General features: G+C 47.5%; 1 protein-coding gene across 2 annotated transcripts in view; it reads left to right on the top strand.

Annotated features, from left to right (window-relative positions):
* The window catches only part of PTPN21 (protein tyrosine phosphatase non-receptor type 21), an 84812-nt gene extending 66959 nt beyond the window's left edge, over positions 1–17853 (top strand). For both annotated transcript variants that reach the window (XM_047862714.1, XM_047862715.1), the window contains exons 13-19: positions 2532–3943; positions 8488–8625; positions 9893–10114; positions 12088–12216; positions 12602–12836; positions 13349–13509; positions 13756–17853. In XM_047862714.1, coding sequence (XP_047718670.1) covers positions 2532–3943; positions 8488–8625; positions 9893–10114; positions 12088–12216; positions 12602–12836; positions 13349–13509; positions 13756–13884 — 2426 coding nt within the window. In that variant the 3' untranslated portion in view covers positions 13885–17853. The remainder of the gene's footprint in view (positions 1–2531; positions 3944–8487; positions 8626–9892; positions 10115–12087; positions 12217–12601; positions 12837–13348; positions 13510–13755) is intronic.
* Positions 17854–26888: the final 9035 nt, after the last annotated feature.

Here is a 26888-nt window from a genome sequence, read left to right as displayed (position 1 = left end):
GCCCATCCACGTTTCAGATTTCAGCAGGGACGGTTGTCACATCTGTGTTTCCCACCTGTCCTTGGTCCTGGGCCCTGCACTGCCATCTGTCTCAGAGTCACAGTTTAGGGGCCACTACACGGACAGCCCTCCACGGGGTGCTGGCTTACGGTATCCGCGGTTACAATGAGCTGAAGATGAAAACGTTAAATTTCAGCTCATCACTCTACCCCATAAGCCTGTCCCTCTCCCCCTTGTCCTTACTTCATCTTTGTGATGAAGTCACTGTCCTGGTTACTTGGATTCCAAACTGCAGGTAATTTGGCCTTTTTTTTTTTTTTTTTTTTTTTGACCTCAACACCCAGTCATTACACATGCTTTTGCCTCTAGCTCCATATATCCCTTCCATCTCCCTGGCCTTCTGCTCCTGGTTTAGTCCAGCCCCATGGCTAGCTGTAGCCCCATCTTCAGCCTGCACTCTCCCCAGTTCGCTGGACACGAGAGTGCTGGGCTCTTCTCATCTCCCCATTCCTCTCATTCCTCTGCCTGGAGTGCCACCCTCTCCATGCTGATTCCCAACACTCCTTTTCCAGTCTTCCTTCCCGCTGTGCTCCAGCCGAACCGAGGATGCCCTCCACAAGTGGTCTCCCAGCCTTGTCCGAGCTGCCCTGTCACTCAGAACGCCCTTTTCCCTGACACGACCCCATAGTGTACTCTCCTGCCCACGTGCCTGGTTCCCCTCGGGTCGGTGAGGCTGGGCTGTGGGAACTCTTGTGGCCCATGCAGTAAAGGTGACTTCTTGCTCAGGTTACCTGGCTGTCATGCGCAGGCAGGAGGGCTCTGCTCCCCACCTGCCTGCCCCTGTGTTCCTGCTGGAGGGGCCTCTTCTGTCTAGAACACTGGTCAGGGTGGTGGGGGCAGGGGGGCATGGAAACTGTCTCTCAATCTTCTGCTCCCTTTCCCTTGACCTCTGCTAGTCATATGACCATGCCTGGCATAGGCCACAGGGTGAGGAAGAGTAATCCTGCACCCACTGGCTGACTGGCTGCTGCTGAAAGCCAGGCAGGCCCTCCCCACTGCCCCAAAGGCCACTTGAATGCTGTATTTTTTGTGAGGGTGTTCTTGATTCTCTCCTCCCTGTCCCCATCAACCCAGCCCGAGCTGGAAGTGATCCTTCTCTCCTCCCGCGTGGACCTGTCACACTTATCTCCTTGTAGTGTAACATGTCCTTGAATTGTGACTTTCATATACATTTTTCCCCTTTACTCACCTGGATTCCCATCTTTTACCCCCATCAGCGCTCAGCATAGTCTTCTGCACACACGGGCTCCCAAAGGGATGTCCTGTGGGGTGCAGGGAGGAGCCTGCAGGCAGGGAGACCAGAAGGGGTGGGTATCAGGCCAGTGCAGACAGGCTGGAGTAAGGACCAGGGAGAGGCTGTGGTGCCAATGACTCCAGGGACTCCGAGGTCGCAAAGCATTCCAGGTGTGGGAAGAGTGCAGGATGGTGAGGCACCGGTGTCAGCAGGGAGAATACAGTGTGTGTTTGAGCCCTGTTTCTACCTGGCTTGCGTGCCACCCGAGGAAAGTCCATACGCTAGACTGACATATTCACTTCGATAACCACTAGTCACTAAACCATCACACAGCTCTGTAATCCCAGAAATAATACTTTTCAAAGCCAACTGTTCCCTGACGGACCTGACTGCTGCTCTTTGAAGCATGAGAAATCACCCTCAATAGTGATGGTGTTTCCAGTGAACCACAGATTGGACAGAAGAAACATGCCTCCATCCAGCCTTACCTGGCACACAGGCAGCCATCGTAGAAGAGATGGTGCTCCTGATTCTGCTAGCTGTGGATCCCCATCTCACTGGAGCACGGGGGCTAGAGCGGGCAGTGGGGGAGGGGGGTGACTAGCTTAGCATGATTCTCCCTGGCTTCTGGGCCCTGGTGAGGTATATAGCAACTGATGATACTGTTGGACCTGCAGAAGCAGAACCCGCAGAGTTCTTGTCTTTCTGTCTTCATTCTAGAAGAACCCATAAACAACCTAGAATTCCACTTAAGGAGGTATTTATAGATGGTCGGTACTTGAACTAGCTCAACATCAGCAAGGCCACATCCCCACCAGGGGAAGGGAGCAGTTAGTGGCCCAATGCCCTGAATAGTGTCTCTGCCTCCAGCTACCCAGAATTCCAGAAAGTCTGTTTCATCTCTAGTAAAACACATTTTTGATTTTCAGAAAAAGACAACTGCACTCTTAATATTGGACTTAGATTTGGTTAATCTTTACTGGGGCGGGGGGTGGGGTGTTGAGATGCTGAGTACCACCCTTAGAGCAGGCAGAACTATCACCATTCTATAGATGAGGACGCCCGGGCTCCAGAAAGTGTGCCCACGGTCATTCAGATAGTCTGGGTACAGCCAGGTTATTTCTGCATGGATTTTTGTAAACGACACCGAAAAGGTCAGCAGCGTTCAGGGCACATCTCAGTTTCCGCCTAGAGTAACTGGTCCAGCTCATTCGCTTTAAATGTGTTTGTTTCCCAGATAACCTCTTTGCCACCAACCAGAATGGATACTATTGCCACTCCCAGACGAGTCTGGATCGAGCCCAGATTGACCTCAGCGGTCGGATCCGAAACGGCAGCGTATACAGCGCGCACAGCACCAACTCCCTGAACAACCCTCAGCCCTACCTGCAGCCCTCCCCCATGTCCTCCAACCCGAGCATCACTGGGAGTGACGTCATGAGACCCGACTACGTGCCGTCACACCGCCACAGCGCCCTGATCCCGCCGTCGTACCGCCCGACCCCGGATTACGAGACGGTCATGAAGCAGCTCAACCGGGGAATGGTGCCCGCCGAAAGGCAGAGCCGCTCGCTGCGAAACCTCAACATCGGTAACTCGTACGCCTACAGCCGGCCCGACGCGCTGGTCTACAGCCAGCCGGAGATTCGGGAGCACGCGCACTTCGCCTCCCCGCAGTCGGCGCACTACCCGTTCAGCCTCAACTACAGTTTCCACAGCCCGTCCCCGTACCCGCACCCCGCCGAGCGGCGGCCCGTGGCGGGCGCCGTCAGCGTGCCCGAGCTGACCAACGTGCAGCTGCAGGCGCAGGACTACCCGGCCCCCAACATCATGCGCACGCAGGTGTACCGCCCGCCCCCGCCCTACCCGCCCCCGCGGCCGGCCAACAGCACCCCGGACCTGTCCCGCCACCCGTACATCAGCAGCAGCAACCCCGACCTCATCACCAGGCGCGTGCACCACTCGGTGCAGACGTTCCAGGAGGCCAGCCTGCCGGTGGCGCACTCCCTGCAGGAGGTCAGCGAGCCGCTCACGGCCGCCCGGCGCGCGCACCTGCACAAGAGGAACAGCATCGAGGTGGCCGGGCTGGCGCACAGCCTCGAAGGCCTGCGGCTGAAGGAGCGCACGCTGTCCGCCTCGGCCGCCGACCCGCCGCCACCGCGGCCCGTCTCCGCGGGCTCCCAGCCCGGCGGCTTCCCAGAGAGGGCCGAGCGGGACGAGGCGGACGAGCGGGGAGGCTTGGGCTATGGCCACAAGAAGTCTCTCTCGGACGCCACCATGCTGATCCACAGCAGCGAGGACGAGGAGGACCCGGAGGAGGACGTGGCCGCGCTGGAGGTGCCCCTGCTGCCGGCCCGCGCGCCGCGGGGCCGCCGCTCCCCCGAGCCTCCGCCTGGCCCGGCCCGCGGGCCCTGCGCCCCGGTCCCTGCCGCGCTGGGCCCGGGCCCCCTGCACTGCCGCGAGCCCGGGCCCCATCTCGGGGAGGCCCTTCGACCCCGCAGAGAGGGGCTGCTCACGCCCTCCATGTCCGAATCTGATCTCACCACGTCGGGGCGCTACCGAGCCAGGAGGGACTCCCTGAAGCAGCGGCCCGTGTCAGATCTCCTCTCCGGAAAGAAGAACGTCGTGGAAGGCCTTCCGCCGCTAGGGGTAAGGTGAATGTGTGGCGAGTGTGTGGCCGGGTCCTGTCCTTGACTCCGACTCCTGGCAGTTCGGCTTTGTCTCTTGGAGTTCTTCTCATCCCCCCATGCCTCCCACCCCCATGCGCTATTTCTGGATTTATTTGGAATACTTTGAGTTTGAGGATTATCTATGGAAATGAGGGGGATCAGTTGGATCGGTTAGAATTTTAGTGGTTTTGCTGGAGATAATTAGGTGAAGTGAAAAGGTTAACGCGGGAGGCTCTGGAATGGAGAGGAAAGAATAAATGAAAGATTTGGCCAATGCAGCCTTAAGGAAAAGGAAGTTAAGCTTTCACCCGCTTTAGGTGAGGTTGCTTTGTTAGCCACTTGTTAGAAACACTGGGCTGATGCAGCAGCGGGGGGCTGCATGGTGTCTGAGAGCAGCATCCTTGGAGAGAAGTGTTGCTGATGTCCGAGTGTGTGGATACTGCTTGAATTCTGTGTGTGTGATCTCTGAGGGCTGAAGAGTGATTCTGGAGTTGGGAAGGTGGCACTTTGTCAAGACAAAACACTTGAAAGCTCCAGGTCTTTATTTTTTAAATTTTTTAAGAACGCGTATTTATTTTGAGAGAGAGTGAGAGAGCGAGCCAGCAGGGAAGGGGCAGAAAGAGAGAGAAGCCCAAGCAGGCGCCACACTGTCAGCCTGGAGCACCATGCCAGGCTGGAACCCACAAACCGGTCGTGAGATCATGACCTGAGCTGAAACCAAAAGTCAGATGCTTACCTGAATGAGCCACCCAGGCCCCCGAAAGCCCCAGGTCTCTTTCAAAGAAAGATTAAGTGAACGAGGATCCCAGGAAGGTCCCTTGGAGAAAATGCAGCTCTTTGATACTCAGTATAGCAAATAACCAGCAGTTAAGCACTTGCTTATGTGGGGCAAAATATAAAAGAGCATACATATCATCTCTAGCTGCCATCCCCCGAGCACTTGCCATGTGCCGAGGCCCCTCTGGTTTACAACAGGCCTATTATTCCTTCAGAAGAGAGAACAGACTGTGAGATGTTTAGTAACTTTTCCAAGGTTACACAGCTATTGGGTGGCTGAACTGGAATTTTAAACTCATGCTTATCTCTGCAACCTATTTTCTTGTCAGTTATGCTGTTCTGCATTGAGGTATAATGTATATAATATTTTATTAAGTAGCTGTTGTTTTTCTAAGCCTTGCTGTTTTCTGGCTTTCCACGGAAACTTTTTGAGTCCCCAAGCCTTGGCCATGCATTCGTGCTTTTGTCATGGAAGCGTGGTGGCTCTAAATCCTCTTGCTTCATTGCTCAGGCTTCTGGCCCCTCACTGCCTGCACGCCCTCCCCTGGCCCTGCCCTCGGATCTGGCAAAAGCCATTAATTAGCCTGTCCATCCTGTCTCCCAGTTCCTGTCAGCGCCCAGCAGCTAGGACTCCTCCCTCACCTCTGATAGTTCTCATATGCAGACTTCAGGACCCGGCACAAGTATAGTAGGATCTTCATAAACTGGGAAGAAAATCCACACAATTTTACAGTGCGTATGAAACAGATTAGCAGAGGTAGACTGAAGCCACTTAACAAGAGTGTGTTTGCTTTTAATGAATCGGGGGTTTGAATTTTAAGCTTATTTTCAATTTTTCTTAAGATTACATTTGTATCTACCTGAGCAGTAAAGACCAATGTCTCAGGTCAGCTGGAGTGGAAGGTAAGGGTTCATGATCAGTGATTCACGGTGGGGGCTGGGTGTGGATGTGTTTCCAAAAGGTAATGCTACCCAAGTCCCTGAGCCAGCTGGACAGGGCCCTTTCATACTTAATCCTCTTTCCCTAATTATATTGAGAATTTTCCATCATTTTTTTTTTAATGTTTATTTTTTTTGAGAGAGAGAGAGAAAGTGCAAGTGGGAAAGGGGCAGAGAGCGAGGGAGACACAGAATCCGAAGCAGGCTCTAGGCTCTAAGCTGTCGGCACAGAGCCTGATGCAGGGCTTGAACTCACAGAGGGTGAGATCATGACCTGAGCCAAAGTTAGATGCCTAACTGAGCCACCCAGGCACCCCAGAATTTTCCATCATTTTTATGTGTGACCTGAGTCACTTCTCCAAATGATACTTGTTTTGAGTGAGTCCACTATGCAAGCTTATTGTCCCTTTTGAATGGGATCTAGTAAGATCCCCTAAATCTGAGGACTTTGATGAGCTTGCTTCTCTAAAATTACAAGTTTTCTTCCTTGTTGACCTTTTTTTTTTTTAATGTTTATTTTTTATTTTTGAGAGAGAGAGAGAGCATGAGCAGGAGAGGGGCAGAGAGAGAGAGAAGGAGACAGAGAATCCGAAGCAGGCTCCAAGCTCCAAGCTGTCAGCACAGAGCCCGACTCGAGGCTTGAACTCATCAACCATGAGATCATGATGTGAGCCAAAGTCGAACACTTAACCGACTGAGCCCCCAGGCACCCTTTCCTCTTTGACTTGTAAGGCCCCTAGTATTAGTACAGATCTGTGACTGGATTATTTCTTTGGCATAACGGATTCTCCTTTACTGGAAGAGTGTGTATGGCAGCTATGGCTTGGGGGAAAGGTGTAGGACCTAAGAGTGGAAGAACTTGGATCTGAGGCTAGATCCTTCCATTTATTAGTTCTCTGCCCAGTGGGCTGGACCTGGCAGCACCAGAACCTCATCTTCTTCGTCTGTAGCATGGGTGCAGTCACCTCTGCTCTGCCTGCTAAGTCCCACATAAGGTTAGGCCTGAAAAATGCTTTCTAAATTCTATGATGGGGCATAACTGACTTTAAAGAAAATTTTTTATTGTTCTGACACTGATGACCATATATGAAAAGGCATCTATGTGACCTTGAGCAAGCTGCTTCTCTCTGACTTATTTTTTCACTTGTAACTGAAGCTGGCCCCAGAGAGTTGTTGTGGGATAAACTGAGGTCCTAGAGCATAGAAAATGCTCAGTCAAAGTTAGCTTATTACTGGGAGGTTGCATCATATTGACTTCCTAAGAATTGGAGAACTCTAGCCCCTGCTAAGCCCCTGAGACTCCCCATAGTAACGTGGGGTTGCCATTATCTTCATCATCCAACAAACTTAGTCCACATCCCAATGAGAATTGAGGTTACAGGAGTTTAGTATTAATATTAAAAACAATGAACTAAATTGCAGACAAGCAGAAACATTTGAGAGTTCTCCACCCTTCTCCACCTCCAGGAACTTGATTGTTATCTGAAAACCAGTGGGCTGGTTGGAGTGCTCCCATAGCTAGAGACAGATTTTCCTCCTGTGCAGCCCCAGTCTGGGTGGCGGTTCTCACACAAACCATGGTGCGGCTGTGCCCCGAACACCACGTGTCTGTACTCTGAGGACAGTACTAGCTTAGACTCCGTGTGCCTTTCTTCAAATACTGGCTTTAGAACTGACCTTCCACGCAGTCAGTTTTATCCGGCATGTGGTGCAGTGGGCCCTTCTGGCTCATTCTCAGGCAGAGAACAGCTGGAGCCACCTCGTACTGGCTGGCGAGAGCGGGCTTGAATTTTCAGGAGTCTTGTGAGCCACTTGATGTTATGTTGGCAGCTTGAAATTGGCCGTGGTGGGAGTATTTGCACCATGGAAACTGGCAGACTTTATAAGCCCCTCCCCAGCCCCCCTGCCAGTTGGTAGACAGCAGCATCCTGGGGTTTCCTGCACAAGGCAGAATCCTGACATTTTAGCCTTCCTCCCTCCCCTCCTCCCTCCCTGGCTGGTAGAGCTGGAATAAAACTCATTTCCTTGTGAGACAACTGAGAAAACCATTTCTGTCAAACGAGGGCCACTGTTGTAATTATTATGGCTTCTGAGGGGGTGTAGAAAATACCTGAGTAGACTTGGTGGTCCCGGGCTTGTCTGCCTTAGAGAGGAAGATCATTACGTTAGTAGTCACTTTAGGAAACACACATTTTCAGGAGGCAGATAGCCTGTCCTGTGCCCCGCAGCCCCCTGGCGTGACACAATGGAGCTCTCGGTGCTGTTTTATTTTTCTGGTTAAAAACGTGCAGTTCTGAGAGGTGTCATGATCCAGCCCAGGTCACACAAGTCTGCAGCAGAAGGTAGAATAGAATAGAGAGGGTGAGCGCAGAAAACATGTAATTTTTTCAGAATGATTTAAAGAGCTAATATATATTTTTAAAAAATTACGGAAGTCTATTGGCAATCATACAACTGCATTTAAAACCCTTTTTGTGGACGGCTACTGATTTGTGTGTGTGTGTGTGTCATGTTTTGAAATTCGGGAGCTCTTTGAAGGAATGCTGTCTGCCTGGAGCCTCACCTTACATTACAACAGAGCCTTGAAACCAATTGCATTTCAAAATCTATCTGGAAGACTTATCAGGGCTCTGGCCTTGAAAGGAATGTCTTCCTCCCAATGTTTGTTGTGTGTGTGTGTGTGGAGTATAATCTCTCCTCTGGTTGAACACTCCTTCCATTTGTTTCCAGTCTTCAGTCCGTTGGAATTTCTTTTCAAGGGGGTTGTATTTGTGTATATTTCATATATACATACAAATATTTTTATAGGGAATGAAAAAGAGCCGGGTAGATGCAAAAAAAATTGGTCCTCTCAAATTGGCTGCCCTAAATGGACTCTCCCTGTCTCGACTGCCTCTGCCGGATGAAGGAAAGGAAGTGCCTGCCAGAGCCACCAATGACGAGAGGGTATGTATGAGACATATGGACCCGGTATGCCTCCTGGGGCCATCCATATAATGCTACAAAAGTGCCTTCTTGAGATGTTAGTGAATTTTCAAATACATTTAATCATCACAAATGAGTGTTATTGAGGCAAATCTAACAGATAACTTTAGAGTATTTTGATTTTGCTTGTTTCTGAATGTTATTCTTGACCTTCTTCCAGCCATCTACAGCAGTCTTGATATTTGATGGCTTTAAATTAGAGGAGATCTACCAGTACATGTGCACATGAGACTCTGACTGCTTTCATTGTACTGAAAATGTACCTCAAGAGTAAACAGTTACTGAATGTTTCACGACTTTCTTTGTGACCAAGATAATATTTGCTGTGAGGTTTTATTACATCAAAATCAGACAGGCATGAATTAATGCTAAGTGAAAAGATTCCTTTGCTTACAACTGGACCATGGAGATAATTTTGAATATTCTTTTTTTTTCAGTTTTTGTGTATCGTTGATTAGAACATTGAAGCATTTGTTCATAGAGATTGGAATTGATTCGTCTACTCTAGGGTTTACTGTTCTCCAGGAGAATTTTTCTGTCTCTTAGGAATTACAAAATCAACCGTAGATTTAGAGAAAATGAGTTCAACAAATTAGGTTAGGCCAGTTTTAACCTTTAAACAGAACTCTGCATTCTGCTTCTCACCAACAAGGTTATTTCATTTGTTATTCATTTATTTTTTTAAAGTTTATTTTTTTGGGGCGCCCAGGTGGCTCAGTTGGTTGAGCATCCAACGTCAGCTCAAGTCGTGATCCCACCATTCAGAGTTCGAGCCCTGTGTCTGTGGTGACAGCTCAGAGCGTGGGGCCTGTTTCAGATTCTGTGTCTCTCTCTCTCTGTTAATAAACATTAAAAAAAAAAAAAGTGTATCTTGACAGAGATAGAGACAGAGTGGGGGAGGGGCGGAGAGAGCTGGAGACAGAATCCCAAGTAGGACCCGCGTTGGTGGCACAGAGCCCGTCACGGGGCTCAGACTCACAAACGGTGAGATCATGACCCAAGCTGACATCAAGAGTCCAAAACTCAACCAGCTGAGCCACCCAGGTGCCCCTCATTTGTTATTTTAACTCTTATTGTTATGTCTTGTTAAAAAGTTAGCTTTGGTTTCACCTAGACTTTTCAGTATCAGATAATGCTAGACTTGAAGCAGAGAACAAGATTTCAGATGCGCCATCAGAGTGCAGCTTAGACATGTGACTACACTCATTCCACATATTCCGTTTTACAGTGTAAAATTCTGGAACAGCGGTTAGAACAGGGAATGGTATTCACAGAATATGAAAAAATCCTTAAAAAACGGCTAGTTGATGGGGAGTGCTCAACAGCACGACTCCCTGAAAATGCAGAAAGAAATCGATTCCAAGATGTCCTTCCCTATGACGATGCCCGAGTGGAGCTGGTCCCAACTAAAGAAAACAATACCGGCTACATCAATGCGTCTCATATTAAGGTGAGCAGAGCGGGTAGGGTGATAAACGGGCCGTGAATTTGTGAGTTGAATCACAAGAATGATAAGAATTGTATTCGTGTGTGTATTCTAAAATCAGCCTAGTTTGAACCATCGTAACAAATTATGTCTAAACTGGGAAGTCCATTTCCTCCGGCTGGGTAGGAAGTATTTACCACTGGAGCCCAGGCCACATGTGCCCTTCCCCTTTGGTGAACCACTCCACCCCCAACACTATTGCCGGGACCCAAGGAGCACTCCTTGCCCTGACCTTGGGACTTTGTTCTTCTAAATCTGCAGGCCTCTTTCTGGCTCCTAAATTCTGTCCAGAGTGGCAGAATTGCTAGTTTTTCCTGATCACATATATCCGTTAATTCTCACATGACAAGAGTGTCTGGGTATTTTGATGGTGGTGTCCCCGAAGCTTTTCCCCGTGAGGCTGCTGTCTGTTCTCTGCATATTCCCTGTAGTTGCTTTCGCACATCATTTTGTTCTCGGGAGAAGCAGTTACACCTTTTCCCTAGAAGCCGAGTAACACTGTCTGACCGGGCTAATGTTACACCCATTAAAATGGGAAAAAGTGAGGATTCCCAGCTGGCAGGCGAGGAAGGCCAGTGCTGTCTCTCCTGCGTCATCGTACCTTTTGTTTTCTGCTGGCTAGAGGTCCAGTTCTTGCATTTTGGGAAGGAGAAGTTTCCTAATACAGAAGGAGGAAGTGTCCATGGCCAGGTGTTTTTCTTCTTTCCCACATTTTATTTCGTTTACAAGTGATATTCGATGTAAGCAGCTTCCCACGGGTGGCTTTTAAAAGAGACCTGACCATCTGCCCACGGAGGCCGGTACCCTTGATGGTCTTTGGGAATCTATGCACGTGCTTTGTAACGTGGGTATGGTTTATTTAAAAACTGAGCATTTCTGTGGAATAACTCATCTAGCCTCATGACTGGATGGATGAGAACTGAGTGAAGTCGTCGTCCTGTGGGGGTATTTCAAAGTCTTTAGACACAAGCTGAGGAACTAAGGAAGGTGCCTGAGCTTCAGAATTCCTGGATGTCCCACTTACTAGCATGGGACTTGGGACCTGCTTGTACTTTCCTCTGAATAAAGAAGTGCTGACGCGTCCCCCTCAGGCTGTCCATCAGAACCCCCGCCCCCCCAACAGCTATTCACTGTGGTGACTGGTAGCTCCCAGGGCACCTGCCACCATGTGAGTGAGCCCTCAGTGAGGGGATGTGCCTGTGATTTATGAGGGTGTGGGCAGCATAGCACCAGGCACTTGGGAAACAGTCACTGTGGTCACCGGACGTCAGGGCATGTGGGGTCTAACCCAGATCTCCTGACTGTGTTACCTTAGCCTGTTCCCAAGGAGGTGCAATCTTAGGTGCAAATTATGTGTCATTCTGGAGGGTGATCTTGACTCAGGTTCAGAGGTGAGACCACTTTGAGCAGGAATATTTTTTCTTCTCTAGAAATCTGGCGTTTACCTCAGTTTTGGCTTCATTGTTAATGTTTTTCCCAATGTGTTTAGCACTTCATGGTTTAGCACTGTTTGAATTTTAGGATCCTATTATGTTGAGACTATTTTTATAAGAAGAACCATAACAGCAGCAATAACCACTGTTTATTGAGAACCTATTATGTGCAGGCACCGTATATATTGACTCAGCTAATCCTGCCAGGTGACTCATCTAATCACTATGAGGGTATGTGATATTTTTATTTTACACATGAGAACAGAGAGTCAGGTTAAGTAGATTGCCCCAGGCCACCAAAATATTACGTGAATTCAAGTGCATGGGTTTATAAAACAGGTAGTCATGGGAATTGTATTAATAAGGAAAAAAAAAGAATAAAAGTCTTTATTCTGAATAATTCCATTCATTCTTTAGTAGCACCGTGAACTACATGCATGCGTGTGTGCATACATCATATATGTCCACACGTAGTGATTTTTTAAAAATCTTTTCTAATTTTAGGTCTCTGTCAGTGGAATTGAGTGGGATTATATCGCCACACAGGGACCATTACAGAATACCTGTCAGGATTTCTGGCAGATGGTGTGGGAACAGGGAATTGCCATTATAGCCATGGTGACAGCGGAAGAGGTGAGTGCTCCTTTCTCCTAATTGATTTCCTCAGCCCCCAGAGAACAGTCATTGTGGGTCGTGGGGAGTCCTGACCCTGAGAGGAGGCGGCGGGCTGGGACCCTAACCCTGCACTTCGGACACGCTGCGTGTACAGAAGTGCCTTCGCTGCTGGATCTTGTGTTGGGTTTTGGCATTACTTGTCGTTTTGTTGTTGTTTGTCTGTTTTTTAACGTTTGTTTTTGAGAGAGTGAGAGCGGGGGAGAGGGCAGAGAGAGAGAGAATCCCAAGCAGGATCTGCACTGTCAGTGCAGAGCCCGACATGGGGCCTGAACCCATGAACCGTGAGATCATGACCCGAGCCGAAGCCGACCCAGGCGCCCCTGACCGTACTTGTCTTTCCCAGGAGGGCGGAAGGGAGAAGAGCTTCAGGTATTGGCCACGACTTGGCTCCAGGCACAACACCGTCACCTACGGGAGGTTTAAGATCACAACCCGGTTCCGCACGGACTCTGGCTGCTATGCCACCACCGGCTTAAAGATGAAGCACCTGCTCACGGGGCAGGAGAGGACAGTGTGGCATCTCCAGTACACAGACTGGCCTGAGCACGGCTGTCCGGAAGACCTCAAGGGGTTTTTGTGTAAGTGTCTTCATTCCCAGCACAGCCTCTGCTTATTATTAATTTTTTTTGTGTTTTTACATTTATTTATTTTTGAGAGACACAGTGAGACAGAGCACAAGCAGGGGAGGGGGAGAGAGAGAAGGAGTCACAGAATCCGAAGCAGGCTCCAGGCTCTGAGCTGTCAGCACGGAGCCCAACATGTGGCTTGAACTCACAAGCAGGGAGATCATGACCTGAGCCGAAGTCGGACGCTTAACTGACTGAGTCACCCAGGTGCTCCTGGACTTGCTTTAAAATAACGGTTTTACGTGTTTAGGGGAGGCTTCAGAGAGACCGCCTCCTCTGTTTCATTTTGTAAGTGAGAAAATGGAAGCCCAGGCAGAGGCAGTGACTCGCCCAAGGTCACACTGTCCGTTGGTGGTTGCGGTGCTCTTTATGCAGAGTCCTCCCAGTCAGTGATGATAATCTGAAAATTGTCAATTTGATGGGCCTTAATCCCCAATTATGTTTCTGTTTCTGGCATCTCACAGCATACCTCGAAGAGATCCAGTCTGTTCGACGCCACACAAATAGTACCAGTGAACCAAAAAGCCCCAACCCTCCCTTGCTGGTCCATTGCAGCGCAGGAGTGGGAAGGACTGGCGTCGTCATCTTGTCAGAGATCATGATCGCCTGTCTGGAACACAACGAGGTATTGCTGTCCTTCTTCGGCTGGGGGAGAAGTGGGCAGGGCCCAAGGCCAGGGGAAGAAGGGACCCAGCGGCCTAATAGTTCTTTCTGAACAAGTACCCAGGGGGCTTCTTCTAGAAGATGCTGAGGTAGCAAAGAGCGTCTGTGTCCGTCTCCTGACCAGATCTCTGCGCAGGCTCCCCCCTCCCCCCCCCCCCCCCGCCCCCGCAGGGGAGTGCATTCCCCTCGTGGCTGTCTCCCCATCCAGGTGCTGGACATCCCAAGGGTGCTGGACATGCTGAGGCGACAGAGGATGATGATGGTGCAGACCCTCTGCCAGTACACGTTCGTGTACCGAGTGCTCATTCAGTTCCTGAAAAGCTCAAGGCTCATATGAGCTCCCACAGCGTGTCACGGGGACCGATGGATCATGGGAAGCGTTTACAGCGAAAAGAAGTGCTTGCCTAACTCCTACTTCCTCCGGCACCCTGGGCCGCCAGAGACCGTGTGAATGGATGACGGGCACTGAAGGCACTGTGCCGAGCAGGAGGCCAAAGTCGGGAGGCTTGGCCCGGGAAGCATGCTGAGGGAGAAGGACTCGGTTCCCAGGGCCTCGCGCGGCTCCGGTCTGTCCCATTTGCGGTACTTGCACACTTTGTGGAGGTTGTGTTTTCCAGACAATTCTCTGTTTTACTGAAGCTATGCTGGGCAACTCTGGCAATCATTAAGGCGCATAGATTTCTATCTTAAACTAGTTTTTGATAATGGAATTTTATTTTATGACTAAAGTATTTGAACTTTCTAGGCGGATGGTCCACAGGTGTGATTGGTTCCTGTATAAGTTTGTATTTAAAACCATGTTGCTGTTTCTCGTTACTTCTTAAAAACCTTGGGTACTTAACAGTTTAGTTACCAAACCCGAAACTACGAGAAGAATCTAAAAGTGTTATTTTCAAACATAGAAAGCATTTTTATATTCAGAAAATTTTTTATCCTAAAAATTCTATATATTTGTACCTTCTATTTTTTCCAGACGAGAGTTCATCTCAACTCATTAAGGTACTGAAATGAATGAAGGCACGTGATTGAAAATGTAAGAGAATAATCGGATTCACCATTTTATTCAGTATTATTTGTAAACCCAAACGAGTTCGATTTTTCATTGGTTGAAAATGAATTGGAAAACCATTGCATCGGATGGTTTTAAGCACTTTTTTTAATTAAAAACAGATCTGAGTTCTGACATGTGCTGCTTTACAGATGAAACAGTAACAGTGGACATTGCTCCAGGAGTGTTTTGGAAGAGCTGAGGAGTAAGCGTATGTAGGATGGTTGGGGCAAGAGGAGTGTGGCATAAGTACAAGATGCCTTTGGCCAAAGTACAGTATTAACTATACTCGGCCTGCGAGGCTGGGGTGGAGAGAGGGGGAGCTTGGGAGGGTGGGGGCCGAGCCGCCCCCAGACGGTGGGTATCCCCGGGAAATTCAAGAGCCATCCCTGTCAGTGACTCTTTCCCTGGAGTTTCTTATACCTCAACTCCTTTTCTAATAAATAAAGTCAGGTTTCTGTGACCATCAAAACCTTGAAGGGGCTTTCTTTTCTTTTGGTTGAAAGAAGGGAAGAGTTGCTAATAGCTTCACCTCATTTCCCAAAACTGCGCCCATACTTGTGGGGCCACCCGGGATTGCTGTGGTATTCAGGAGGTGCTCGGGTTTTAGCTCCCCAGCCTCCTGACTTCACCCCTGAGGTCAGTTTTAGCTTCTTGGGCCCCCCTCCCCCCCCAGCCCCCATCCTTTTCAGATGCACCGAGTGCCGGTGGGCAGAAACAAGCTGAGTTAGAGAAGGGAGAGTGTCGCCTTTGTTCTGGGCTAAGATGGCCTTGTCACGGAGGGACTTGAGTAGGTCTGAGGACTAATTGGAACATTTACCTGAGGAACCATCTCGTATTTCCTTCTGAGGCTGCGTCTGTACAATGCACAGCTTCCACAATGTCACATGCAGGGTTCTGCCCCTACTTAGGATCTGCTGGGGGTGGTTCCGATTCCTCCGTTCACCCCTAAAGCAGCGTAAGTCACTGTGGTGACCACGGAGTGTGTGTGGTCACCTGGGAGGCAGGATTTCCTTCATACGGTGTGGAGCTGCCCATCTCTAAGTCACCCAGAAACCACCCACCGAAGAGGAAAATTCACAAGATGCTAATGAAAGCGAGAGGTGGAAGTGGACACAAGCGCTCACTTAGGGACAAAATGTTCCTTTTAAACCGGAAGTTGTTTTAAGAGTCCTGTTTAAGTAACAGTAGACCCAAGTGTGAATATTGACAAAGAGCTCCCAGAAGAACGGAATAAGTTTTTTATGGTCATGTTTCCCGTCTCCACACCGTGTAAAGGACAGGAACGTTTGCAGTGCTTTCTTTTCTCCCGCGGTACGTTTTTTTTAAAATGCTTTTCTGTCAGGTTTACACATTTTGAAGTGTCCCAATGACAAGAACATACTGTAAAACAAAAGTCCGAAGAGTAATATATGGTATATTTGTCGTCCAGTTGTAATAACTGTAAGAAAATTACTTTTGAGGGCTACGTCATACCGTTTAAATGTCACTCTTAAAACGTCGCATGTTTGACATAGCTTCTAAGATCCATGTAATTTATTGTCCCTTTTGAATAAACTTTTCCAGTTAGTGAATGTCAAAGTACTTCTGGATAAAAATAAATCTACGTTACTGGACTCGGAAATGATGTGATTTTCCAGAGTGAACTGTGTAATTAACATGGACACTTGGTAGGATGTTGCCGTCTGCCAAGCCTCCATGGTGCTTTAGTATCTCAGTGTCTTTTAGTCCCTTGAGTTTCTACGTTTCATGTCAAAATTACCAAAATGTACATTTCCCCAAAAAGCAAGTTATGAGCCGGTGTTTCCCAGAAGATCAATGTTGGCATCTCTGGCATCAGTCTTCCTGATTAGTGGGGTCTTTAAAAAAGATTTTTAAGTAATCTCTACACCCAACGTGGGGCTCAAACTTACGACCCCGAGACCAAGAGCCGCACACTCCTCCCGACTGGACCAGCCAGGCGCCCCTAGTCTCTTGATGAAATGTTCTCCCTGAGAGTTTTGAGCACAGAAAGTATTCATTTGGAAAGTTAATTGTAGTCACGATTAATCACTTTTTTCCTGGAACACCTACTGTGAAATGTCCTGAAAGCCCTAGTATTTAGCCCTTAAAACCCTTTGGCAGAAATAAAACAGAAGGTGGACCTAGGCTTCCTTAGAAGCTCCCAGAAAGAGCAAGGTCTAAACAGAAACACAAAGGAGGAGAGTGTCAGGCTGTAGGACCGAGTGATGAGAGCAGCAGAGCAGAGCCAACTTTTTTTTGAAGCTTTTTTTTTTTATTTTAATGTTTATTTATTTTTGAGAGAAAGAGAGCGTGAGGGGAGAGGGATAGAGAGAGGGAGACACAGAATCGGAAGCAGGCTCCAGGCTCCAAGTTGTCAGTACAGAGCCTGACACGGGGCTCGAACTCATGAACCGTGAGATCATGACCTGAGCTGAAGTCAGACGCTCAACCGACTGAGCCACCCAGGCGCCCCTGAAGCTTTTGTTGTCACAAGAAAACAGTCCCTTCAGATGGGTTGACATGTTACTATTCACAACATTAAGAAAATACAAATGTACATATATAACATATATAGTATAAAACTTTGTATGTTTTAAAATCTACAATTGGAGGTCAGCTGTACCTTAGGGACAGGCTTGAGATTTGCACGAACAAATGGAAACAAGAATTACTGTTTATTGTAAATCATTTTTAAAATCAGGCTTGTTAAAAAGTTTACTTAATTCAAGTGATCTCTACACCCAACATGGGGCTCAAACTCACAACCCTGAGATCAAGAGTCACATGCTCCTCTGAGCCAGCCAGGCATCCCTAAAATCAGATTTTTAAAGGGAATTCTTTGGTATATAAATTTAGGGAACTTGTTTCCCATCAGGATTTCATGTGGAATAAGCTAAAACTATCTTTTTCCAGTTTAAAGTCTATTAAAAAAAATTAAATTGGAGGGGGCTTTTTATTGAGCTGAGGGATAGACATCTCAAAAATAGAGGAATAGGGACATTAACAATTTGCCTGGAAAAGACATTTCTGAAAAGAACATGAGTTTTTCAAATTCCTCTAGACGAGGGCTCTGTTCCAGTAACTACAATTCTAGAAAAACCAGGAAAAATCGGAAAGTGCAGTTGCTTAAGGTGTGCACGCATTGGATAAAGTATTCTCAGAAACAATTGAACGGGTCCTTGGATGGTTTAAGGTGGCATCCTTTTCTGTATAGTACAGGCAGTTCCCAAATAAAAATCGTGCTCTAAAAGTTCAGATGTATGTGTGTTGAATTACTGAGAAATATAGTAATATTTCCCCCTTGTAAGCCATATTCCAAGTGGGTGTTAACTTTCTCGGCTCGTTCTCCCAAAGCTTGCTGAAACTGTCAGGGCTCTGAAAGGTGAAACGTGGTGGAGAAGCCAAGGGCCATAATCTGAGCTCTGAGGAGAGCAGTCTTCCTCCCTGCTGCACCCTGGTGGTGAGATCGGAGAAGGAGTTCTCTGCCTCTCGGTGGGGACTGAACCTCATTCAGCAAGCAGTTGTCAGCTGGATCAGTGTTTGCTGAGAGAACTCCACAGAAGTGACTGTCCCATCCGGTGTTACGGAAACTTGGATGGCCCGTGAAGGGTAGGGAGCGGGACGGAACAGGACGGAACGGGACGGAGCAGGGATGCCCCCTGTGAAACCACCCGTGAGGCAGGGCAGGGGTGAAGGGGAGTGAATTGGCAATACGCTCCCCTGCCTTTCCTGTCCCCCCTTAAATGTCCTCCCTTTATTGTCATGGGAAGCAGAGGATGGGCCAAGAGGGAAGTTCAAGGTCTGCAGCACCCAGCTCAGGAGGCAGCAGTTCTGAGGCTAATATTCCCACGCAAAGGGTATACGTAACGTAGGGTCTGGCTACACGTCGTGTTTCCAAACGACCCTGTGTATTTGAGAAATTAAAAGAGTTTTCAAAAATCTAGGGTAGAGCTGGACTTTTTTCAGTATGTTGTCAGGTTAAGGGCCAGGAACCATTTCCTTATCTTAAATTATGCTTTAATATAAATAAGTACAAATGGATGACAAGAAAGGAATAATTGAACTTCTAGCTGCAGAACTGGCAGTACGGCTGTGAATTTTTGAAAATTACTAACTAGCTGTGTAAATCTTTTGATCGTTATTCTTTGGCTTCCATTAAACGACTTCGTGGTCTGTATCGTAAAAAGACTTAAAATCTCTAAAAGCCCTTGGCTCTAAATCTAGAATATAGCGTATCCTCCACTGGCTACAGCAGTACACGATGTCACGCTGATAAACGTGCAATTTGCACTGAACTGGTTCGTTCTTCAGCTGTGCAAAAACCCCACTACCCTACGTAAGTTGTCAAATGTGTATACTATGGACATTTTAAGTGTGCATGTGGATCTTAAATTCACACTCTAAAACCTCGTGGGAAAAAGTCGACAGTATTCGATCTTAGGAGCAAGCGTGTGACTGCCAGAGAAATTCAGAAGGGTGGATTATCCGGTTTAACCAGAACATGAATCTGGCCTCAATTTGGGTTAATGAGGTTAATGAGACTAGTACAGAATTAATGACAACTGGCTTTCCATGTCAACCCGCTCGTTTGTCAGCTGAGCAAATCTGAACAAATGAGTGAGGGGTATAAGCTCAGTCACTCATTTTGCAGTAGAAAAAATAGCACAGGTCATATGCTATCACACTATTAGAAATCACTTCAAATTAATGGACCCCTGAACGAGACAAAGCTTTTTACTTATTTTATCATGGTATTTTTCAAAATGTAATTTGGTCTTAAATATCCTGAAAGGATCTAAAGGTTTTGCAGTTTTATTGGAATAAAAACCAGTGCAAATACTGGTTCAGCCCAACAAATAGCCTGAAAAACTAAATATTCTCCAGAGGTGACAAACTTGGTCCAGACTGGATTAAAAAAATTTTTTTTAAGGTTTATTTTTGACAGAGAGAGACAGAGCATGAGCAGGGGAGGGGCAGAGAGAGAGGGAGAGCATGAGCAGGGGAGGGGCAGAGAGAGAGGGAGACACAGAATCAGAAGCAGGCTCCAGGATCTGAGCTGTTAGCACACAGCCTGACACAGGGCTTGAACTCACAGACTGCAAGATCATGACCGGCCGGAAGTCAGAAGCTCAACAGACTGAGCCATCCAGGCGCCCCTAGATTGGATTTAAAAAAACAAAAACAAACCCACCAGGTTAAAAATAATACAAAACTCACTTGAGTTAAACAGAGTGAAAGAAAAAAAAAACAGAAGAGAAAAGATACTATAATTTGTAACAACTTGTAGGTGGATAGAGCTCTAATGGGTTTTATTTGCATAATCTGGTTTCTGGCAGGACAGAGAATTTAAAGCAGTAATTATTGTGTAGGGATGATTCTTAATGTTTTTGCAAATTTTGTTAGTATCAGCTTGGACCCTTCCATATTAGAGTTTCTCAATTCTATATTAAAAGTAGGCAGCTTAATTTCTTACAGAATTGAGCTATTACACTGTTAGAAGTATATGCAATTTCTAAGCAATACAAAATGAGGGAGGAAAATAAAAATATTTGTTAATATATCAAGCTTTTTTTTTTTTTTTTAACGTTTATTTATTTTTGAGACAGAGAGAGACAGAGCATGAACAGGGGAGGGGCAGAGAGAGAGGGAGACACAGAATCCGAAACAGGCTCCAGGCTCTGAGCTGTCAGCACAGAGCCCAACACGGGGCTCGAACTCACGGGCTGCGAGATCGTGACCTGAGCCTAAGTCGGACGCCCAACTGACCGAGCCACCCAGGCGCCCCTCAAGCCTTTTTAAAAGCTTGGATACACACCTTACTCAAAAGATTGTCACTGGGCCATTGGAATATATATTTTTTACTGTAGACTCATGTAATTTTTTACATTTATGATATAAAACAGATTTTTATCAGGCAAATGTTAAATATTTTCCTATGAAAATGCCCGTGTTTAATTCTATTGTGCTTAATTGAAGGAAATATTCTGAATTATAAAGATGCTGTTTGGCTCAGATGAAGAAATACACTGTAACAAGCCAGAAATTTGTTGTATATTTCTGAGTTGGATGATCTGGTTAAAAACGGAAGCAATCCAAACCCTACCCATAGTAAATTTAGCAGAGCATAGTTTAAAAATAAACATCTAGATAACACGTCTATTTAAGTAAAAATTCCAACAGACGTTAATATGGCTTAACAGACCTAATAAATCCAAAATTTGGAGGAAATTTATATGAAGCAACATTTTCTTAGAAAGTTGCCCTCTAATTCAAGCAATGCACTGGGAAATTGCACCTTTCTGACATGTGAGTATAAAGAGTTGCCTAGTATTGTTTTCTGGTTTAAAAAGCAATTTTAAGTGCTGTCTGAAGATCAATAATGTAAAAATGTATAATCAGAAGAGCTTAATTCTTCTAAACTCATTGGTTTGTAAAATTGTGTACATTTAATGGGCAAAAAGTTTGGATGACTGTAATATATGTGAAATGAATGTATTAGTGTGTTTTTGCCATAAAAATAAATATTGAAGATATAACTCACATGTGATTATATTAGTACAATTAAGGCTATTTTGCTGGAGTTTTTTTCATTTTAGATCTTATTTCATAGAGGCACATAATTAGTCCCATTTCCCCACTGGGTTATTTCAAATAAGGTACCAAACCTTAGATGTTTCTGGGAGTAGATGCCAGTCTGTCATCACCTATCTCCGCAGTAATGGATCACTTAGGAGACAGAATGCATCTTGCTGGGGCACCCGGGGGGCTTGGTGGGTTGAGCGTCTGACTCTTGATTTCAGCTGAGGGTCATGTTCCCAGGGTCACCCGCACTGAATGTGGAGCCTGTTTAAGGTTCTCTGTCGCTCTTGCTCTCTTAGTCTTTCCCTCCCTCTCTCTCCCCCTATGCCCCTCAGCCCTGCTCATGCTCTCTTTAAAAAAATAAATAGGGGCGCCTGGGTGGCGCAGTCGGTTAAGCGTCCGACTTCAGCCAGGTCACGATCTCGCGGCCCGTGAGTTCGAGCCCCGCGTCAGGCTCTGGGCTGATGGCTCAGAGCCTGGAGCCTGTTTCCGATTCTGTGTCTCCCTCTCTCTCTGCCCCTCCCCCGTTCATGCTCTGTCTCTCTCTGTCCCAAAAATAAATAAATGTTGAAAAAAAAAAAATTTATAAAAAAATAAATAAATAAAAATGTTTACAATGCATCTTGCCAAATAGCCAGCTTCACTAACCAGGGCATTTATGGAACAATTAATATACTTGAAGAATAAACATTTGTTGGGCCACCTGGGTGGCTCAGTCGGTTAAGTGTCTGACGTCGACTCAGATCATGATCTCGTGGCTCGTGAGTTCGAGCCCCGCCTCGGGGTCTGTGCTGACAGCTCGGAGCCTGGATCCTGCTTTGGAATCTGTGACTCCCTCTCTCTCTGCCCCTCCCCTGCTAATCTTCTGTCTCTGTCTCTCAAAAAATAAATTAACGTTAAAAAAAAAAATTTGTTGACGTGCCTCCCAATGATATCCACTTCCCAGCAGGTTGACAGAGCTCCCCTGTAGTGGAACTTGATGTTATTTGTCAAATGTCCACCGCATTTGTTAGTGGGTTTTTTTTCCCTAGACCAGCAACAGCAGCGCTGGAAACTTACTAGAAATTCAAATTCTCAAAGGTCATCCCAGGTCCGAAAATTCCGAACCCGAAGCTAGGGAGATGGGGCCCAAATTCTCCAGGTGATTCTGATGTACATCAAAGGGTGAAAACCGCCCCCTTCAGGGCTTTAAAAAGCCGCAGGTGGTCCACAGCCCCTCAGGTCGGTATTCCTTATCCAGGCAAACGGGAACGGAACGGCACCCTCCGTGGCAAAAGGGACTTTACAGATGTGGTTAAGGTCCTTGAGATGGGGAGACAGGTCATCTGGGTGGGCCCAAACTAGCCACAAGGGACTAAGCTGGAGGCAGGAGAGCCACAGTGTGAGATGTGGTGACAGAAGCAGAGGAGGGTGCGGGAGGGTTGAAGATGCCACGCAGCTGGTCTGCAAGATGCGGGAAGGGGTTGCAAGTGGAGGAGGGGTGGGCGGCCTCTGGAAGCTGGAAGAAGCAAGGCGACAGTCTCCCCTACAGCCTGCAAGAAGAGGTCAGCCCCGGCAGCAGTTTGTAGGACTTCTGGCTTCCAGAACTGTAAGATGATAAAGCTTTCTTTAAGCCACTAAGTTTGTGGTGACTCGTTACAGCAGCAAAAGAAAATGAGCACAACAGTACATTCTTCCTCTCGGGGGGAAATCAGCTCACCGATTGTAGAATCTTGAAAGAACTAGGTGGATATGGAATCTACCGGAACGGCTGGGTGTTTTCGTCTCCTAACTTGAATGTTGGTGCAAGACGGAATTCCTGAGGCAAAAGGTTGGCTTTGGAGCAAACCTTTACTTATGTCATCTCAGAAGTATCTTCTTCCTGGCCGAAAATTAAATGTGGATTAGTTCTTTGGGGCTATGTCATCATTAGCTGAATCTGCTGCTTTTAAAACATCTGGGAAAAGCAACTTATTAGGCGGTGTCCTGTGTCCAGGGGACTGCTGTCCAGGGCCATCCATATTAGCACGTGAAGGAAGGGTCAACAGTTACCACTGCTTTTAGATCTTAGGTGGCTTTTTTTTAATTAAAAAATTTTAAATGTTTATTTATTTTGAGAGAGCAGAGAGGCAGACAGGAGACACAATCCCAAGCAGGGTCTGCACCATCAGCTCAGAGCCCGGTGTGGGGCTCAAACTCACAAACCACAAGATTGTGACCTGAACTGAGATCAAGAGTTGGGCGCTTAACCAACCGAGCCACCCAGGCGCCCCCAAGATATTCTTTCAATTATAATTTCTAAAGCCCTGAAGAATTAAGCCAAGGCTAACTTGGGCATATTAAAACTAAAACCTTTGTCTCATCTAGTCCAAACTCTTAAACCAGGGCCCAGGGTAAATTAAGTCACTGGCAGCTGATTGATCCACTTGGCAAATCATAGTCTTGCCCCATAAAAGCTGCTCCGAGTCTTTTCTGAGTGGCTTCACTGGGGGGGGGGGGGGGGGAGAAATGTGAGTTTTTAAAGGGAAGATGCTAGTTTACATTTTATACCATCTAAAATGTGAGCAAATGAGGAAATTTTCTTGTAACTTAGCAATTTGCTACATTCTCCCTTCCATGGGGAATTGACACTTTCTGAGTGTAAAGAGGAGAGAGGAAAGGTCTGTCCTGTTCTCACCTGTGGCCAACCCTGTCCTCTAGCTCCAACTGTTTCCCTCCATGAACAAATACGTTCATTCTCAAGCGGAGACAAAGACCTGGGATCCAAAGAGAAGTAAGTCCCTCGTCTTGAGAAGTCCACAGTCTAGATGGAAGAGAAACTGGGCACATAAACAGCATGACAATTCCCGTTATAGATCTGGGACAGCCCGGATCCCACAGCGGGTGGGACAAATGGGGAAATCAGGCAGGGTCTCCCTGTGTTACAATCTGGACTGTCAGGGAAGGCCCAAGAGAGCAGCACAGGGGAAATGGCATGCAGAGCAGGTAGTGAGAACAAAGGGTGGGAGAGGGAGGGAGGCAGGGGGGAGAGAGAGACAGAGAGAGAGAGAAGCTTTGCAATAAAGAACAAGTCATTTGATGTTCTAGACACTTAGGATACTTGGTGGACGATGGCAAGGGATGAGCTGGGAAGGCAGACATAACTTTGTAAAAAATGCAGAGGGACCTGGGCTTTATCTTGTCGGCAAGAGGAAACTCTCAAAGGTTTTTGTTGTTGAAGGGAGTGGTGACATGGTCTGTTTTAGGGTGACAGCGACTGAATATTTCTCACACGACCTATTTAGTTCTTACAGCCTTGCAGCGAAGGCCCTGGAAGTTCACCGCGGTCAACCACCGAGGCCGCCCTGGGTTCTGGTCACAGCTCCCAAGGATCAAACCCCAGGCAGTCTGTGTCGAAAGGCTCACCCATCGAGCCTCTGCGAGCAGAGAGGAGGATGGACTGCGGGAGGAGGCAGAGCCAAGGATGCTAAGCCAGTGTTTCCCAAACTTAGCATTCACTTCTCACCTTTGCACGACTTTTACCATATCCAAGAACCATTCTTGATATTTCTTTAAACCAACAAATCTTTCTCAACCTGTACTTTATTTTAGTATCATTCAAGTGGGTCCCATGTGCAGCACAGAGCCCCAACGCAGGGCTTGAACTCACGACCCTGAGCTCAAAACCTGAGCTGAGGTCAAGAGTCAGGTGCTTAACCCACTGAGCCACCCAGGCGCCCCTCTACACTTGAATTTTAAAGGGAAACCCGAGGACTAAGACAACAAAACACCCTAAAAAGTACAAAAATTAGGATGGGTGATGGTCCTAGAGACAAAAAGCTGTGCCCAGACTTGGCGGAGAAGAGCAGATCTGGCAAAGCAGGCAGGCAGCGACAGGGCCGGACCCAAGGCTCCCAAAGTGGAGCGCCAGCAGGACGGCAGCTGCAGCAAAGGGAGGACTTGAGGCGGGGCCGCGAGTCTGAGGTAGCTGCCTGGGTCGTGGGGTAAGGAATTTGTGGTGGAGAGGCTGGGACTGAAGAAAGGAGCCCTGGAGGCCCAGAGAGGGATGGCGCCCAAGAATGGAGGGGGGAGGAGAGATGACTGATGGGGAGGCCCAGGCTGGGAGCCAAGCCTAGGGTTGAGGATTATTTCAGGAGGTCGAAGAGGACTGTGGGATGGGAAAGGGAGGCGTCGCTCAGAAGGTTAAGGGGAAGAACTGCACAGGTGGGAGCTGAGGGGGAGGTGTGGCTGAGGAAGGGCTGCAGCCCGGGGGTGACTCGGGCATAAGACACTAGGGGGGAGTGGGTTGGGTGCTCAGCCCCACCGGGTTGCACTTTGCAGCTTGTCCCTGAGCCTGAATCGTGAACACAGCGGTGACAGCTTCCCATGAGCGAGACAGACCTGTCACCGACGTGGCACCAGAAATCAGCTCGAATACCTCAGTGGTGTGCACTACCTTTGTGGAAACACTGGTCTGGACAGGGGATGATAAAAGCCCGAGTTAAAGACCAGGATGCTTCGAGGCCGGTGCTAAGTTTTTAGAACATCTGGGCGATTGGGGCGCCTGAGTGGCTCGGTTGGTTAAGGGGCCAACTTCGATTCAGGTCACGATCTCACGGTTCGTGGGTTTGAGCCCCGCTTCGGGCTCTGCGCTGACAGCTCCATGGCTGGAGCCTGCTTCGGATTCTGTCTCCCTCTCTGCTGCTCCTGTGCGTGTGCTCTGTCTCTTAAAACTGAATAAACGTAAAAAAAAAAAAAAGAAAGAAAGAAAGAAAGAAAGAAAGAAAAGAACATCTGGGTTATCATTATTCAGTTACATTATTGTAAGCGGCTGAAAAGACATGAATAGAGGTAAGTCTTCTGAGGCAGATCTTAATAGCCAAGATCCCCACTCGTGGGTACAAAAGCGAGAGGAGAGTATCAGACTAGGTTGATAGAATGTTTGCCCTCGTAAGAAGGGACACTTTTTCACATAGATGACACACTGTTCTAGTTCACTGATAACTAGAAAGTCCTTGAAGCTTTAGATACTGCAGGAAAGTGACAAAGAAGAAATTAAAGAGATTAGAGACCAGGCTTAATGTTTCGAGATCCGTGCCAGATCATAAACCATTTCCCACTGCATACAAAATCACTTAGGTCTGGGTGAAACACGCTCCCCCGAAAAGCAACTTTAGAAATTGGGGCCAACAGATCCTAGGGAGACCGCAGTGATTCTCACCTTCCATAGCCGTGTATAATATCTGCACCCCTCAAGTGTGGGCAGCACCTATGACTTCCTTCTAATGATGGCAGGTCATTCCTGTGGTTGCATCGTTGATATGGACTCTATCTCACTAGCAGTCTCTCTCCCGTTAGCCTTAAAGAAGCAAGCAGCCACGTTGTGAGCTGCCTGCAGAGGGGGCCGCGTGGGAGGGAACGGTGGACAGCCTCTAGAAGCTGAGGGCAGCTGATGGCCAAAGGGGAAGGAATTCTGCCAACAACTGAAAGGAATCTGAAGCAGATTCTCGCCCCAGTCAAGCCTCCAAATTAGCCCACAGGCCCAACTGACGCCTGAATTGTAGCCTTGAGAGACCCAGAGCAGGCACGTCTAAGTTGTGTAGACTCTTGATCCACACCCATTGTGGGATAAATAATACATGTGTGTAGTTTGATGCTGCTAAATTTATGGTAATTTATTATGGAGCACAGAAAGCAAATACAGAAATCTTAATATATAAAAGAGAAAAAAATGGGAGAAAAGGAACACTGGA

This window comes from Prionailurus viverrinus, chromosome B3, assembly GCF_022837055.1.
Source record: "Prionailurus viverrinus isolate Anna chromosome B3, UM_Priviv_1.0, whole genome shotgun sequence".
Taxonomy (NCBI): Eukaryota; Metazoa; Chordata; class Mammalia; order Carnivora; family Felidae; genus Prionailurus; species Prionailurus viverrinus.
The sequence above is the reverse complement of the archived record's forward strand: the minus strand, read 5'-3'. Positions and strand labels throughout refer to the sequence as shown.